Here is a 16,600-nt window from a genome sequence, read left to right as displayed (position 1 = left end):
TTTATTTATTTATATATTTTTAATTATTTTGAAATTTGTTTCATGAGTCAAAATAAATAAGGTGTACTTGTAGTATATTGAATAGAAATACGTTAAAATATTAATAATTCAAAGTTGTTTCTAGCATTACTTGATTAGTTTAAAGATAGCTAGTTAAATGCTATCGATATTGTTAAAATAGATTTATAATGCTAGTGATATTTTTGTTAAATAAGATTAAAATATATTAATTACCTATTCATTTACTACACCGTTTATTATATCTATTTATATAATACTGTACTGTATAATTATATTTACAAAAAAGATATATAGCTACGTGAAATACTTATAAGGAAGGAAGGTTTTTATAAAAACTCGTAATGTATGTTAAGAAAACTAAATTTTTTTCCTAGAGTACATTAATAAAGAGGCGCATAAAAATTTTATTTTTCAGAATATGGTTCATCAAAACTTGTTGGATACTGATCTAACTTAATGGAAAGAAAAACAAGGTTTAATAAGATTGAATTTAAGTAGTATTTGAATAAAATTTTGTTACATACTAAATTAACTTGTTCAATAAATTAATAAATAAATAAAAACAAATTACATATTATTTGATCTTGCATGGTGTATATATATTCTTATTTTATTTAAAGTAGTTATAGTAAATAAGTTAAGGATAATGATACTTTAATAACATTTTTTTGACAACATTTTAACACCATCTATGTGGAGTAATTTTGAACCAATCAGAGAATGACGCGTAGATGATGTTAAAATATTGTTAAAAAAATGTTATGAAAGTATCATTATCCATAAGTTAAATAAGTGTAGAATATGGAACTTTGATTTCTTTGAATTTTTCTAAATTATATGTAGTAGATGGAAATTTGATTTTTTACAAGAATATATATTAAAAATTGATGGAAATTAAATTATGTATTTTTTATTTCTTTTATAAAGTATAATATTTAATGAGAATAAATAATCAAACATAAAACCAAATATAACAAAGAATAAATTTTTTAATAAGATATTTTTATTTTTTTCTCTTATTATTTTTTTTAGTTTTTCACATATTGTATTTATTTTTCACTCTTTACTTGTTTTCTTTGTTTAGAAAAAATAATAAAGTTAAACACAAATTTTTTAATTTTTTTTCTTCTTATTTCTTATCTATTCTTTTTTATTTATGAAGAAAAAAAAATAATTCTCTCTTATCTCACTTTATTATGTGACTTGATTATTATATATATATTTTTAATAATCACGTATCTTAATTTGTTATTATATTATGATAAATTATTTGTTTAGTTTTAAACTATTTTTTTTTTCAAACTTAGATATATTAATAAAGAATAAAAAAATAGATTTATTATTTAAAAGTGATAAAAAAGAAGCTACCCATGGAAACGAAAATATAACAAATTTAATTTTTGATAAGAATATGAAAATCAAAGACATTCTAATTGATTTATCATTTAATTCATCTTATTCTAACTTTTTTTATTTGTGCCATTTCAATATAAATGTCATTTTTTTCGATAAAAATTATCAAAATAAGATCACAGAATAAAATAAAAGATGAATTTCTTTTTGACAATGTAATTATTTACATTAAAAAATAACTGAAATTTTTAATTTTGATTTAATTATTAACAAGTTCAAGCATATGGAGAAAAAAACATCCTATGATTTATTTTATACTTACAATTATATTATATTAAAAACAATAATTAAATATATAAATTTTAAATATATTATTTTAAGTTCTAAAAATATAGCACAAAATGCATGAAAGAGTGATACAAGAGAGACAAGAGAGATGTAGTTAAAAATGTACGATATAAAAAAGATGGAAATACGAACCCTAAATTTGACTGCAAAAACATGGCGACCATTCCATTGAGAATTTGTTGGACAATGCACATGATGTTACATGCCCTACCTCCAACGTTTGGTGATGTTACACCCTCACTCTACAAGATTAAGTAACATGTTTCACAACCACCGTATCTAGTGATAGATACATGTGTTTCACTTGGATTCATTTACCACTTTCTTAACAATTACTAAAATAAATAAATTATTTTTTTCTGAACCCTTTCGTTCTTCGAAATTATAATATATTAAAACTCAAGTCAAACATAATATAGATTCTAAAGTATATATGTAAGAGAAATGTTAGGAATATATGTTTATCTGGGTTTCGTTGAATACATATCTTTCATTATTTATTTTTTCTAAAATCATAAAATTTTGAGTCTCATTACTTATTTAACGATACTCTCTTCTATTTATTTTTTAATTTTTAATTAATTTTAATCAATGAAAAATCCTGATACATTTTCTACATCTTCACTTTTTCTTCTATCCTGATTTTATGCCTTTTTATGGAAAAAGGAACAAGAAAAAGAAGACTTTCATGCCTTTTTCACAGCAACTTTCGTGTTTGTGGTAAAATAAAAATAAAGGGTTGATTTTTTTTCATGGCAAAAGAAAGAGACAATGGAGAAAAGGTTGATTTTTTTTTTCATAGATGATAAAAGGTGTGATAGTTTCTTATTCATGGTTTGGAAATTAATTTTTATTTTTATTTTGCAATTTCAATGAACTTTTTCTCTTCTATCTCTCTTTTTGTAATTCGAATTTATTACTTTTTTTATTATCTGGTTATTTAAAATTAAATATCTGGTTATCTTGTTATTAGTAACTGATTTTGTTTATAATAGTTATTTATTAAAACATTATCATTTTTTAAACTAACTTAAACAAATCCTTGAACCATTTAATCTCTCTCATTATATCTTATTTAATTTTAAGTAACTTTCACCAAATTACATAATTTTTAAAATCTTCTTTAAAATTTCACTTCATAAAATCCGTATTTTATTATTTTTTATTTTCACTACAACATTTTATACCTTATCAAATAATTTAATTATAATTAAGTATCTTCTCGTTTTCAAGACCCATATTCTTGTCCAGTAAATCAAATTTAAAATTCCTGCCATATTAAATAAACATACTCCAATAAAAATTTATGGATATTAAAGATTAAATATATATATTATAAATTTAGTTGAATAAATAAATTTGCTTATACCAGAGATGAAAAGTATTCTTCTTTTTACTGGAAAAGTAAGCATTAATAATAAAAAGACAAATGTGTCAACTTACGTGTCTTTTACTTCGAAGTTTCCAACTTCTACGTAATAATAGCATGGACAGAGTTAAAATACAATAAGCATTAAGCAATTATTTAATTAAAATCGACGTAATTGTATTGTTGGTTATTATTGTTTTTAATAAATCTTATAAGAAATATAATTAAAAATAATATTATCTCTAAAATTTATAATAGTTATAATACAAGCACATAAAAAATGCTTAAGATTTATGATAAAAAAAAGAATTAACAATTAACTCTTGTTTTTCATTAATTATGAAAAACTAGGAGTATCGAATTCTTGTCCCAACAAATCAGGTCATGTATAAAAATAAATAAATAAGAATATCATAAATTATAATGAATAATAAAAATTAAATGTCTGCCTAAATATAAGAAGATTTGGTATGTTTTTTAATTTTGTAATCACTGACACAAAATATCAAACTAAATAACTATGAACAATACTATTAGTATTTTTACTTTGATGAGTAATTGACAGTGTTTTTATTTAGGACTGTGTAACATTTTTTAAAGAAATAGAACATATTAATATTTAATAATAAAATTATGTATATTAAAAAGAATAAAAAATAAAAGATGACGTATTCACGAAACTACACAACTAAAAAGTAATTTTAAGATTTTTGTCTATCATACTCGTACATTAACTTTATATGAAACACATAATTATTAAAATATTAGTTTACAACTAATTCCAACAGTTTAAATGTATCAATCAATTTTAATCTAAGTATATTAGCCATATGGTAACATTTTCTATCGTCATTCCACAGTTTAAAAGTAGATTTATTATTTTTGAATAATCACTACTTTGTAAATAAATCACAGCTAATATAAATTCCAGCTGTTGCACAATATGAAACATTATATGAAATTAATAATTTTTAAGAAAAAAGGATTATACCTTTATTTAACATCTTATTCTGATGCTGACACATCGACGGAGATAACGCAATCTGAAAAATATAGCTCGATTATCGAGAACAGCTGCGTTTTCTTCACCTGTATGATAATTGCTCTGCAATGCATCTATTTTTTAAATAAAATAAATTATGGGGGTTGATTTTTAATTTCAAAGCTCTATAGGGTTAAAATAAATTTAAAAAAGTTAGTTTTTAAATGTTAATAAAATTATATGAAAATTCTTAAATATTAATTTTAATTATTTCTTATAATTCAGTTTCTAATATATGACAATATTAGAAATAATTTTTACACAGTGAAAAAAAAAATACAGGATAATTTCATTTTCAAATTATGTTATTTTAAATATTAGTGATGTCCTAAAATACATTAATATTTTTTTATCACATAAAAAATTATTAAAATAAAATAAAATAAAGGAATACAAAGTATAATGGATCACACCAAATTTATGATAAAATTTATATTTTACAAGAAATAAACAAACTATACTTATTATGAAAAAAATTTAAAAAAATACATGAAGATAAAAAATTAAATCACATATATTGTTTTATGTGAATGGAAGCTAAATTACCTAGTTTATCAGTGATTTCCTTTCCAAAAAATATGAGAAACTCTTAATTGTATATGCATAGAAAAATACAGGCACCAACGTAATTTTCCTCTAAATCTTCCTCTAAGACTCTAAGGAACTACTTGTTGATCAAAAAAACCATGATAGACTAAAAAAGAATTACTTTCCAAGCAAAGTCTTTGAAAACCCTCCCTCCATAGATGTTCTAAAGCATAAATTACTTACATAAACTTAACATAAATAGAAGTGTGTACCCCTAAAACAATTGAAAAACTCCCCACATATTCACTCGAACTTCTTCTAAAAATACCAGCATATAAAGTCAAACCAGGAGAACCTCTTTTTAAGGCAATTAACATATCAAGCTTACCATATTAGACTCTATAAATGAAACTACCATAGTCTTCCTAGTTTGAATATTGAAAATTTTCAACATAAAAAATCAGAAATAATATTACTCATATGCTTCTTAAATTTATTCTCAGTCATCACACTAAGTTCTTAATTTGAAAAATAGTAGAAGAAAATGAAATTGGATCCTGAAATCTACTATAATTTTTCATCCTCCAAATCATTCAAATAATTATAAGGAGATTTCAGAAATTGAAAAACCAAATCCAAAGAAAAAAAAAACTATAAATCTTGAAAAACTTCTTTCAACCATTCCCACAATTGTATAAAAATAGAACAATGAAAGAACAAATGAGAAAAAATTTTAATATTATTACCACATAAAGAACACAGAGAATAAAAACACTTCTTTCTTTTGAACCTCCAAATCAATAGGTAAACGATCATATAATAATTTCTAAACAACCAAAGTTTTAATTGGTGGCACCTCATCCAACCAAATCAAGTTCTCCCATTCCATACTTTCCATACCAAAAGAATAAAACGTTTTTGCAATTTTGTGAGAAAGCACATATGTATCGTCTAGAGTCCAATTAGGCATATCCTCATCCTCATTAACCTTTAAAAAAGAAAAATCACATAAACCATAAAAAAAGGAAAGAAAGTTCTAGTGAGTACCTATCCAGACCAATCTAATAACAAAGTATAACCTTACTCTATCAAAATAAGGAATCCTAGCCAATTTAAATATACAAAATGTCAAAACACCAACTATTATTCTAAAGATTAATACAATCACTCTTACCTAGTGTTCAAAAAGTATTTTTCAGAACAACATCATATGCAACCTTAATATCATGTCAAATTGACGACGGTTTAAATAACATATATTTGTGACACTTAGGCTTAAGCGATTGAATACACATGAATTTAGTTTTAGTCATTTTTCCATAAGAAAACTCTCAATCTAAACCTAATAGATAGGATTTATTCACCAACTTAAGTATTAGTAACATGCAAACCACCATTCAACTTAGAACTACACAAGAAGGACCATTCAATAGTGACTAGTCCCGTTTTTTGTATATCTCTAGTCCAAATAAAATTTCGAATCTATTGTTTCACTTTAAGAAGAAGCTTAATAGGTCATTTCTAAACTTGGAAGCTATAAGACAATAAGTCAACAATTATCGAATTTATGAGCTGAATTCTTCCTATCATACTATGCAACTTCCTTTTTCAAGAAGTAAACGTATTACGAATCTTATCAACCAAAGGTTATAAAAAAAAACATGCATTGGGAGCGTCCAACAAAATTGGCACACCTAAATACATAAAAGGAATATATCCTTAATTAAAAGAGAAACCTAAGAGAGATTATGGGAAGTAATCCTACCATCAATCACCACAAGTCTATCAACTAAAATTCTTCGTAATGATTTTGAAACAAAAATTAGCAACTTGTATAGGATGAAAATAATTATAGGTTTTGTCGCGTTAACTTCGGGAATAAAAAAAACAACATTCGAATTCATATAAAGGAGAATCAAATCCTGCCAAAAGAATTGTTAGACAATTTTATAAACATCAACACCAACAATATCTCAAAAAGAATGATAAAAACATCTACTAGAGTCATCTAGACCAGGAGAACTATCACCTTTAAGAGAAAAAATCACATATTTAACCTCATCAAGATCAGGGCATTTCATAAAAAGAATTATTTTCATTGTCATTGACTGAAAAAGCAATATAAGGAACAACAAAACATTGCATATAATTAACAAAGACGGGTTTTTAAGATAAAAAAGACTTTCAATTTGCTTTAGTACTAATATATTTCTATTAAATTAATTATAAAATTATATACGAGAATAAAGTTCAATTAAATTATTATGAGTGATTGTTAAATTTTATTGGTATTGATATTAAAAATGATATTTAACAATTTTTTTAATAAATCATAATTTTATGTAGGAAAAAAATAATGATTAACTATCTTTATTTTTTTACTAACAAATTTTAATTTATATATTATTTTTTCAATAAAGTTTAATTGTATCTTTAGTCTCATTTTCGTATGAAAACCTTAAATTAGTTTTCTAATTTTTTTTATCTCATATTTTTTAAAATATGATACAATTTAGTTATTTATACTAATAATTCATAACTTTACTTTTTATTTTGTTTTATTATTTTTCAAATTATAAAAATTTTATGTGTCAAGTGAACGTTTTATCAATATCAAATAACATAATAACATGTCAATATCAAATAATGTCATTAAAAATTATCAATTTAATCTTGATATTTATTATTTTGATTTAAGATTAAATAACTTTATCTCGTTACAAATCGAAATAAAATTTAACAACAAAACTATGAAATTCTCAAAGCATAAGAAACATACTAATATAAATCCAAAGTAACAGTCTCATTTCAAGCCTGACTATTTTATGATATCTTCTTCTTTGGTTAGTTTACATCTCAAAATACCTTAAATATGTTTTTAATCTAATATCAATAAATAATAATTTTGATTGCTGTAAAAAAATTGTATTTAATTCACGTAAAATGGAAAATGATCACAATTCTTATATATTTTTATTTATAATACTAACTATTGTGTAGACAACTATTTCCAAAAACACACATTACTGTTATAATATAACGTTCACTTACATCATTTCAAAAAAATTCTATTAATGTTATTAATTTATTTTAAAATAAATATTGCGAACTAAAATCAGCAATTAAGAATGCTGAAGGAACGAAAATCAAAAGACAATATTTTATAAAAGGTAAAATTAAATTAACAAAATAACTAAGAAACAATAATGTCAAATTCCATAAGGGTAAAAAATATAAAAATAAAAGTTTTTATATAAAAAAAATATTTAAGTTTTTTATTTAATAAAAAATTGAAGCGAAACTCGATGTGTATAGCTGTTATCCTCTTTATATAAAGTTGACTCCAAAAATGGTGAGAAAGGAATTATAAAATAATGGGTCACACTGTCTTTCTTTTTCAGTGATCTTATTATGTATGAGCTGTCACCACACCAGCTACTTTCATTTCTACACAACACACAAAAACAAACCAACCACGTAAATAAATCATATAAACTTGTTTAGCTCAAAATAAATAACTAAAACAATAAATATTTATTAATATTACTGCTATTTAATAATCAAAATGCAACCATAATGGACTCTAGGTATTATGTAATTTATTATCGTAAAATAAAATATATTATTTAGTAATTGAGAAATTAAATGATTTAATATTTTAGTTAATAATGATATTATCAATATTACTTTTATTTAATAATTTTGATTCATACGAGTTAAGTTTCATATTTAATATATGTAAAACGTTACTTAATCTATATGAAGTTTTCGATAAGATTGATTAGATTTAAACTAACAGAAAAAAATGTATAACTTAATTTGTTTAGAGTGTTGAGTTATGTTATTTAATAAATATGTTAATATTAGTATTTTGTTTTAACTATATAATTGATTGTCTCATGATGGTAATAAAATATTTATTTTTGTCCACTATTATATTGTTGTTAAATCCCTGTTTTATACTAGCCATCATTCTAAATCAATTGATTTTTTTACAGTCAATTATACCTCATAATAATCAATTATATATTTATTAAAATAAGTTTGGTATAAAATCATTTTTTTTAATTTTCGAAAATAATCAATTAAACAATTACAAACATACGACTTCTAATAACTTACCAAAAAAACAAAAAAATAAAAATAAACTTTTGATCAGAAATCTCTTATAAAAGTTTTGAAGCATTTGGTGAAAAAATTACTCACTCAGACACTTTTTTTTTTTAAATATCAATCACTATATTTGATATATTTTCTTAATTTATTTTATAACTTTATACAATTTGGATGATTATATATTTTTGTGTGCTAAGTATGATTCTAACCAAGTATATACGATAGTGAAATCGTTTTACCAAGATTATAATAATCGAAATTGAATATAAATTCGAATAAAACATCTAGTATAAAAATATTTGGGTTAACTACTCTAACTTTTTCGTCTATTTTTAATTTTTTTATATCATTTTATTTTGATTGTGCTTGTATTTTCTTGTTATGCATCTCCTTTATCAAAGATTTCATCATCATCTTCTTCTAAGGTTATGAACCATACAAATATTTCATTGAAATACTTCATTTTATAACATATTTAAATAGTTAAAACTTAAACATATTTTTATTATTATAAGTTTCATCACATTGAATCATACAATAAAATCACGAGTCTAACTAAAGTGGTTTATTAATACGTGAGTAATGGTAAATTTTCTAACATAAACTAGTTTTTATGGATAAGAAATAAGAACCTCCACCTTTACTACTGAATATTATTGTTTTAAAAAAATTAAACATGCTTTTAATTTATAAAAAAAATTGATTTTATTTTAAATTTTGATACATTTTAATTTTTAAAATTAAAAAATAAAAGGATGTAATTCTTTTAATCTAACCACATAAATTCTTTTACATAATTTTCACATATTAACGTTTAAATTAAAATATATTAAATGGTGTAAACCAGTAAACAACTTAAATATTAAAATACTATTTAATATAAATAAAAAAATCAATACTATTGTATTAAAAAAATTATATTAATTCATTTTTAAAATTTAAAAATGAAAATATTTTAAAGTTTAAAATTCTTAATTTAACATTATATTTAATATTCTAATTTTTGTAGGAAGATTAAACATGAGATTTTACAATATCAATCACTAATAATTTACTTATATATAATAAATTTATTAACTTTCCTAAATAAATGTACATATCTATCCAACTTCTATATTAAATTTTTGTCAAACTTAAATTTTCAACACAATTTTGTTTCCAAAATTACTTGGGTAAAGACTTAAACCAAATTGAAGGGGGTGATGAAGAGCTCTTAAGCTTTGGGTGGCCTAACAAATTCAAAACAATTGCATTAGTTTGACTATAGTTGGTTTGTCAAACCAAGATTTCGTCAGAACTTATGTCATTAACTTTATAGGTTGTGGATTTCAGTCAAATTCTCAAAAACATCATCTGCATTGATTAGTGTTAACACACTCTCATAAGAACACTGCATTAAGATAATGCTACTTGCACAGACACAATGTTAGAGGCACGTGGGTCGAAGCTGTTTCAGTCAGTGTAACTTGCTGACAGCTATGTATTAATCATATAACCTAACCAAAATTTTTAACAATATTTCTCTGCTTTCTGCCTGTAAGATATCATTTCTTCCATTGTATTTTGTTTGGAGAACGTTCCTGTAGGGTTTTCTGAGAAATTCATGACAGAAGAAAATTCAGATATTTTCATCACTCACACTACAAGATAACATAACATAGCATTCGATCTATAATCTTAAAATAATAAATACATGAATTTGTTCACTTGTACATTATACTTTCTTCAACTTTCACTTTTACATAGTGTTAAACCTTATTCAGAATTTGAGACAAATATTTAAAACAAATTTTTTTATTAAAAAGTGGATTTTAAGTGTAATTTAACCCATAAAATCAATTATAAAGTGAAGTTTACACACATTTACACAATATAAATTGATTTTATCTCAACATGTCCAATAATAACAAATATCATTAAGATAAACTCTAAGTCTGATATTATATTAAGAAATAAATTTTAAAATTAACTTAATTTTGTAAAACTGATTTATAAGATAAGATTTGTACACAATTATATACTATAAATTGACTTTACCTGTATGTTTTTGAACAAAAAAAATATTTTTTCAATAATTTTTTTTTGATAATTTTTTTACAATAATTTATGTGATAATTTGATCCGTTTCAAATATACCAACGAATAAAATAATAATACGTGAAAATGATTAAAAAAAAGTTGTTAGCATCTTTTGAACAAATATATATTTCAAAATTTATTTACAACTCTCCTCAAACCTAAAACGTGTTTTTCTGTTACCGTGCCTAACTTTTTCTCTTGACCTCTATATAATACATCAAGAAGCAGTTCTTTCTTAACACTGTCCAACAAGCTCTACACTCTTCTTCCCACATTTCTGGTCTCTGCTCCAGAAATGGCTTCCAATTCCATTCTTCTTCTAGCCATTGTTCTCGTGGTTACCTCTAAGGTACACACACTCTTACTCTTTTCCATTCACTCATCATTTTCAAAGAAAGTGCACTTTTTTAAGTGTTTTTCTTCCATAAACTGTTTTTGTTTCAACATGAACAACTCACCTTCATGTTCTTGCGCAGGTTTTTTCTCATGAAGAAGATCTCAAGACAGTGGTATGCTCACTCACTCGAAGTTTTCCTTTTAGTTCTGTTTGGTTTCTCTACATCCTTGTTTTTAAAAAGTTTTCTTTTTGAAATGGTTTTTGTCGTTATTGGTATGATTTGTTTATTATCTTACATTAAGAGTGTCTAATCCAGCTACCTTATAATAAAGTTCAGATTTTGACCAATTTATTGATTTTCTTTTTCTTTTTAAAAGATTGAGTTGACAACAAAATGTGATTTGTAGAGCTGTTTATACACATACCACCAAAAATGCACAATACCAAAACGCTTTATGCAAGAAAAGTATTTGTAAAGATCAATGACAAAGATGGAGAAATAGTTAAAAATGCAGCACACTATTTTTTCAATTTCTCGTGACTTTCACTTCTTTGTTAACAATGAAAATCTCTGAATTGACATAGATACAGAAGATATTTTAAACTAACCAAGAAAATATACATTCTTTAGTAGCATAGATTACATGTGTGGTTGGAGACTCCTTGCAGCTCTGAAAGAAGATATTTCAGTTTTTACCGTGTAAACTGAGAAGGAAATAAAGAGTTAGATCCAGGTTCAGCTGGTCTCAACAGCAATCAAAAACACTTCAACAATGTTTGATTTTCAGTCTGAGACATCCTAAACTCAGTTTAGCGAGTTACTATAGTTTTGAGACACCATAATCTTAACTGAAGTTTTGTAAAAGCAAGTCTTGATTTGTTTTTGAAAACTATGTTTCAAGCATAGTTTTGAGTCAAACTTAAGCACCAAATTTTTATTCAATTACACACTTAATCTGTGTCAACTTTTAAGGTGGATGCATCAGTGTGTACACATTAGCATGTATACATGAATTTTAATGTTTGAGAAATTTGAACATGGCATTTGGTATAGATGAACTATGTAAGTTCTAAAGTTTCTGCACCTTCACCTGCACCACCACTGCAGGTACCAACTCCTTCCCCTCCGGGGCCAGTGACCACACCAAGTCCAGCTACACCTCCTGTTAAGGTACCCCCTCCTCAGTCCCCAACAGTGAAGCCACCAGCTCCAACACCACCGCAAGTGAAGCCACCAGCTCCAACACCCCCACAAGTGAAGCCACCAGCTCCAACACCACCACAAGTGAAACCACCAGCTCCAACACCCCCACTAGTGAAGCCACCAACACCAGCACCCCCAGTGGTTTACCCTCCTCCTCCATCACCAATAGTGAAGTCAATTAAGGGTATGTTTCTCAGAACTTTTCTACAGTGTCTATTGTAATTGAATGATATGATTTTTGTCACTTTTTTCAATGTGTTTTGGTCAGTGTACTTTCAACATGACATGGATTAAAATTGATTGATTATGTTTAAGAATAAACAAACAATCCACCTTATGTTTGTAATTATATATTAGTCAGAAGTACTTGTCAAATTTGGTTTTGTGGTCAATGAAAAACCTGATCTGAATGTGAGTCAATCTCACATCTCATGATGCATGTGAGAGAACCTCTGTTCATGTGACATTCTTTTTAAATGCTAACTGAGATACACTGATGTAACTACTGAAGGCTTTTTCTCTGCATTTTTTCTTTTCAGATTGCCTTCCACTGTGTGATGGTAGGTGCCAATTGCACTCAAGGAAGAAGCTGTGCATGAGGGCATGCGTGACCTGTTGTTACCGTTGCAGATGTGTTCCTCCTGGAACTTATGGCAACAGAGAAAAGTGTGGCAAATGCTACACTGATATGTTGACTCATGGCAACAAATACAAGTGCCCATAGAACCCTCTACCTATTTAGTAGCACCTAAGTTTTTTTCCTTTTCTTTCAAGTTATCAAGTTTGAATGCATGAGTATGTGGTTTGATCAAGTTGCTGGTGTACTTAATAACCGAGTGATGATCATCATAAATTATACAAGTGTTGATCATTGGTTCAACACTATTTTGTGTTGTCTATAGGATCCATGTGGTCCATGAAATATCATATGCTTAATATGAGGAAGTATTTTGGTGTACCCATTTGAGAATTATAATAATCTCTTGCTATGATATCTTTAATGCAGATTTAAGAACTGCATAATTAATTTGAAGATGACCCTTTTCAAGATTTTGATTCCTTTTTGGGTACATCTTTTTGAGATGTTATGAGGTGGGTGAGACATCCTTTACTTGTCCTTTTGTTGGCATGGATTCAGCCATGGGGTCACCAATAATAAATCATTCCTATCTACCGTTCTCAGAATGCTTTGATTGAATCGCTTTGAAAAAAGCATATCATAAAAATGCCTTAGGTTAAAGCTCTAGATTTCAATTGCAGTAGCTTGAGCTATAAATGGTAACTTTCTCGGTTGTGGCATTGGAACAAACAGATTAGAAGCAAGTTACCTTGGAAGTAACGGCTGTTTATTTAAAGGAAAAGAATTGTACAATTTTTCCCCAAAAGTCAAGAGCGAGTCATGTCATGGCTGCTTATAAAATGTGGTATTTAATCGGTGAAATAAAAATGTTTATAGCAAAATATTAAATTTTAAGTATATTAGAAACTCAATAGAACAATTTTTAGAAAGTTGTTAAAATAAACGATCGATTTCAAATTTTAATTTGTCTGTTTTTCAAAAAGCTATACAATTATTGAGGATTTTTTTAAATAATTTTTTTCGTGAAGTTATAAAATATTTTTCATAACGTACCAAAAATAGAGAGAAGAAACACAGCGTTTTTAGATTGACCTTTTCTTCTTGAACCCGCATATTTTTCTTATGGACATAAAAGTACGAAAATTTTCCCTTTATCTTTACTTTTTTTTTATTCTAAAATCTAAGTTGGTTTTCACATAAAAAAAATATTTTGAATTATCCCATTCCAAGGTTGTTTTTGACTTTTAAATTCTGTAATTTGAAAGTTTAGTCTTTTAATCACTTCCATACAAGTAAGTGCACACGAAAACTATGGGGTGCAAAAAGAAATGACATTTTAGATTTTGGGCTTACTGATGTTTTCTAATAAAATGGGTCAAAATTTTCAAACCTAACTCAGAAGAGTTCATAAAATTTGACAAGGCCCAATTTTATTACAAAGCAGATGGGTCTCTACACTCGCCGATGGAGATTTGTGCCTACCTATCTTAATTTGGACCTTTTGGATATATTTGGAAAGAGAGATGCTCCCTCCACCACCCCATTTTCTCCCTACACCTCTCCAATTTTTTTAAAATTCTAAATTTATCCTTTTTACTTTTTACTTTTATCAATTTTATTTTTTATTTTTTAAAATCCTAATTTCAATCCTCTCTCACTTTCACTTTCCCTTTCTCTCTCAGCAGCAAGCCTCCATCTCCCATTGTCACTTTCACTTTCTCTCTTTCTCTTAATTTCCACTTCGGTTAACATAAAATTTGACAGAAAGAGAAGAAGATAAACTTAACTAACTATTTTTTCTTTTATTCACTTTTTATTCTGTACTCAATAAACATACTTCTCTTTCATTGCACCATTGTAAGCACAGATATAATTTTAAGCATAGATTTTCAAGTTTGGTTATTTAAAGACAAGGAGGTGGGAAAGAAATTTTTAGCAGATTATATTATGGAATCATGATACTTCAAAACTCATCTATTTTAAATTTATACCATGCATAGTTTTTTTTTCTATCAAATTTTGTGTTAACGGGAGTGAAAATTAAGAGAAAGTGTCAATGGGGGTGAAGACTTGGTGCTGCAAGTGAAAGGGAAAGTGAGAGTGAGAGTGAGAAAGGATTGAAATTAGGGTTTTATAAAATAAAAATTAAAATTGATAAAAGTAAAAAGTAAAAAGGATAAATTTAGAATTTAAAAAGAATTGGAGATGTAGAGGGAGAAGATGGAATGGTCGAGGGAGCATCACTCCTTTTGAAAACATGTTTTAAAAAAGCAACAAAAAAAAGGTTAAAATTAATTTATGTATGAATTAATTTGTAAAACCTTTTTATATTATTTTTTAAAGATTACTTTTAATTCATATTTAGTTAATTTTAATTCATAAAAAAGTTACTTAAATTTTTTATATTTTTTCCTCTATATGTGATAGGTTTACATAAAGACCCTCTATAACATGATATATGTTGGTATTAAAGTTTTCAAATAACATATTAATAAAAATATCTTAAATTTTAGGGGGTGATGACAATAGAGTCTACCTACTTTTTTTTTCCTACGACACCTTCTACCATATATTTTGATATGTTAACTCATTAGAGATACATATAATAAAATAGATTTAGTATTTCCTTTATTGATTTTTTATTTTATTTTCTCTTCAACTATGATATCGTTGTTATTTTATATCATTTGAGGAATTCTCCTACAATTAGGGTTTTTCATATTGTTAAGGTTATTACTTTTTCCTTTTTTTTAACATAGATTTTAAAATTGATCAATATTTGAATATCTGTAGTTCATGTTATTTGCATCCTAAATAAAAGTTTGCTACAACTTAGTTTTACCATCAACTAGTTTTGAATAATTTCTTATTTTGAGTTTGGAAGTGATGCAACCATATGGTGAGATATCATGGTATATGAAGATTTTAGGTCACAATATTCTCAATGGAATTTATTTAGGACTTTTTGTTTTTATCTTTAATAAGAATTAACATCAATCAAACAAGGTGACACTATAATAATGATTGTTTTCACTAAACTAAGAATTATATTAGATGAATTAGAAAATCACAAGCTTGACCCTCTATATATTGGTGATGATAAATGTTCTCTAATTAATGCACTTGATTATGTTGTGCAAAGAAAAATACAAGATCAAGTAATTCATTTTCTTAGATGTTTAACTTCAATAACTAAGTGTTTTCTTTTGTAGTAAGAAAGACAAATTACTGGTTTCAATATTCTTGAAGATGTGATTCTGATTAAAGCTACCAATTCACATTCATGATATGGTATTTCTTCTAACTAGTTGTAAAGAATATCACACCCTAAAACATTTTCTTTTTCTTTTGGCAAGAATGATTATTCTCCTAATTTTTTTATCTGGTTGAGTGGGTATTTTTTTTTTGGAAGAAATAATACATGTAAAAAAATAACAAAGTTTGTAAATACTATGATATTATTAGTGACAGTTTACTATAAAAAAAACAAGCTTACCTCTTTCTTATAGGCTTTATAAAGCTAAAAAAAATGTTATTAATAATATGGTAGATGTAGGGAATGTTGCTAAAAAATTTCAAAGATCATTCATATTCACAAAGCAATAAAATGGAGCTAACTACTC

The 16,600-nt window shown here is 25.6% G+C and overlaps 1 protein-coding gene across 1 annotated transcript; it reads left to right on the top strand.

The window, feature by feature from the left end:
• Positions 1–11,051: 11,051 nt before the first annotated feature.
• On the top strand, positions 11,052–13,447 carry LOC108344870 (gibberellin-regulated protein 14). Its single transcript, XM_017583392.2, has 4 exons — positions 11,052–11,205; positions 11,333–11,365; positions 12,302–12,581; positions 12,937–13,447. Exons 1-4 carry the CDS (start codon positions 11,152–11,154, stop codon positions 13,119–13,121), a joined length of 552 nt encoding a protein of 183 aa, XP_017438881.1. The 5' UTR covers positions 11,052–11,151; the 3' UTR covers positions 13,122–13,447.
• The last annotated feature ends 3,153 nt before the right edge of the window (positions 13,448–16,600 follow it).

This window comes from Vigna angularis, chromosome 8 (assembly GCF_016808095.1).
Source record: "Vigna angularis cultivar LongXiaoDou No.4 chromosome 8, ASM1680809v1, whole genome shotgun sequence".
In the NCBI taxonomy this organism is placed as follows: Eukaryota; Viridiplantae; Streptophyta; class Magnoliopsida; order Fabales; family Fabaceae; genus Vigna; species Vigna angularis.
This window is presented reverse-complemented; position numbering and strand designations above follow the sequence as displayed.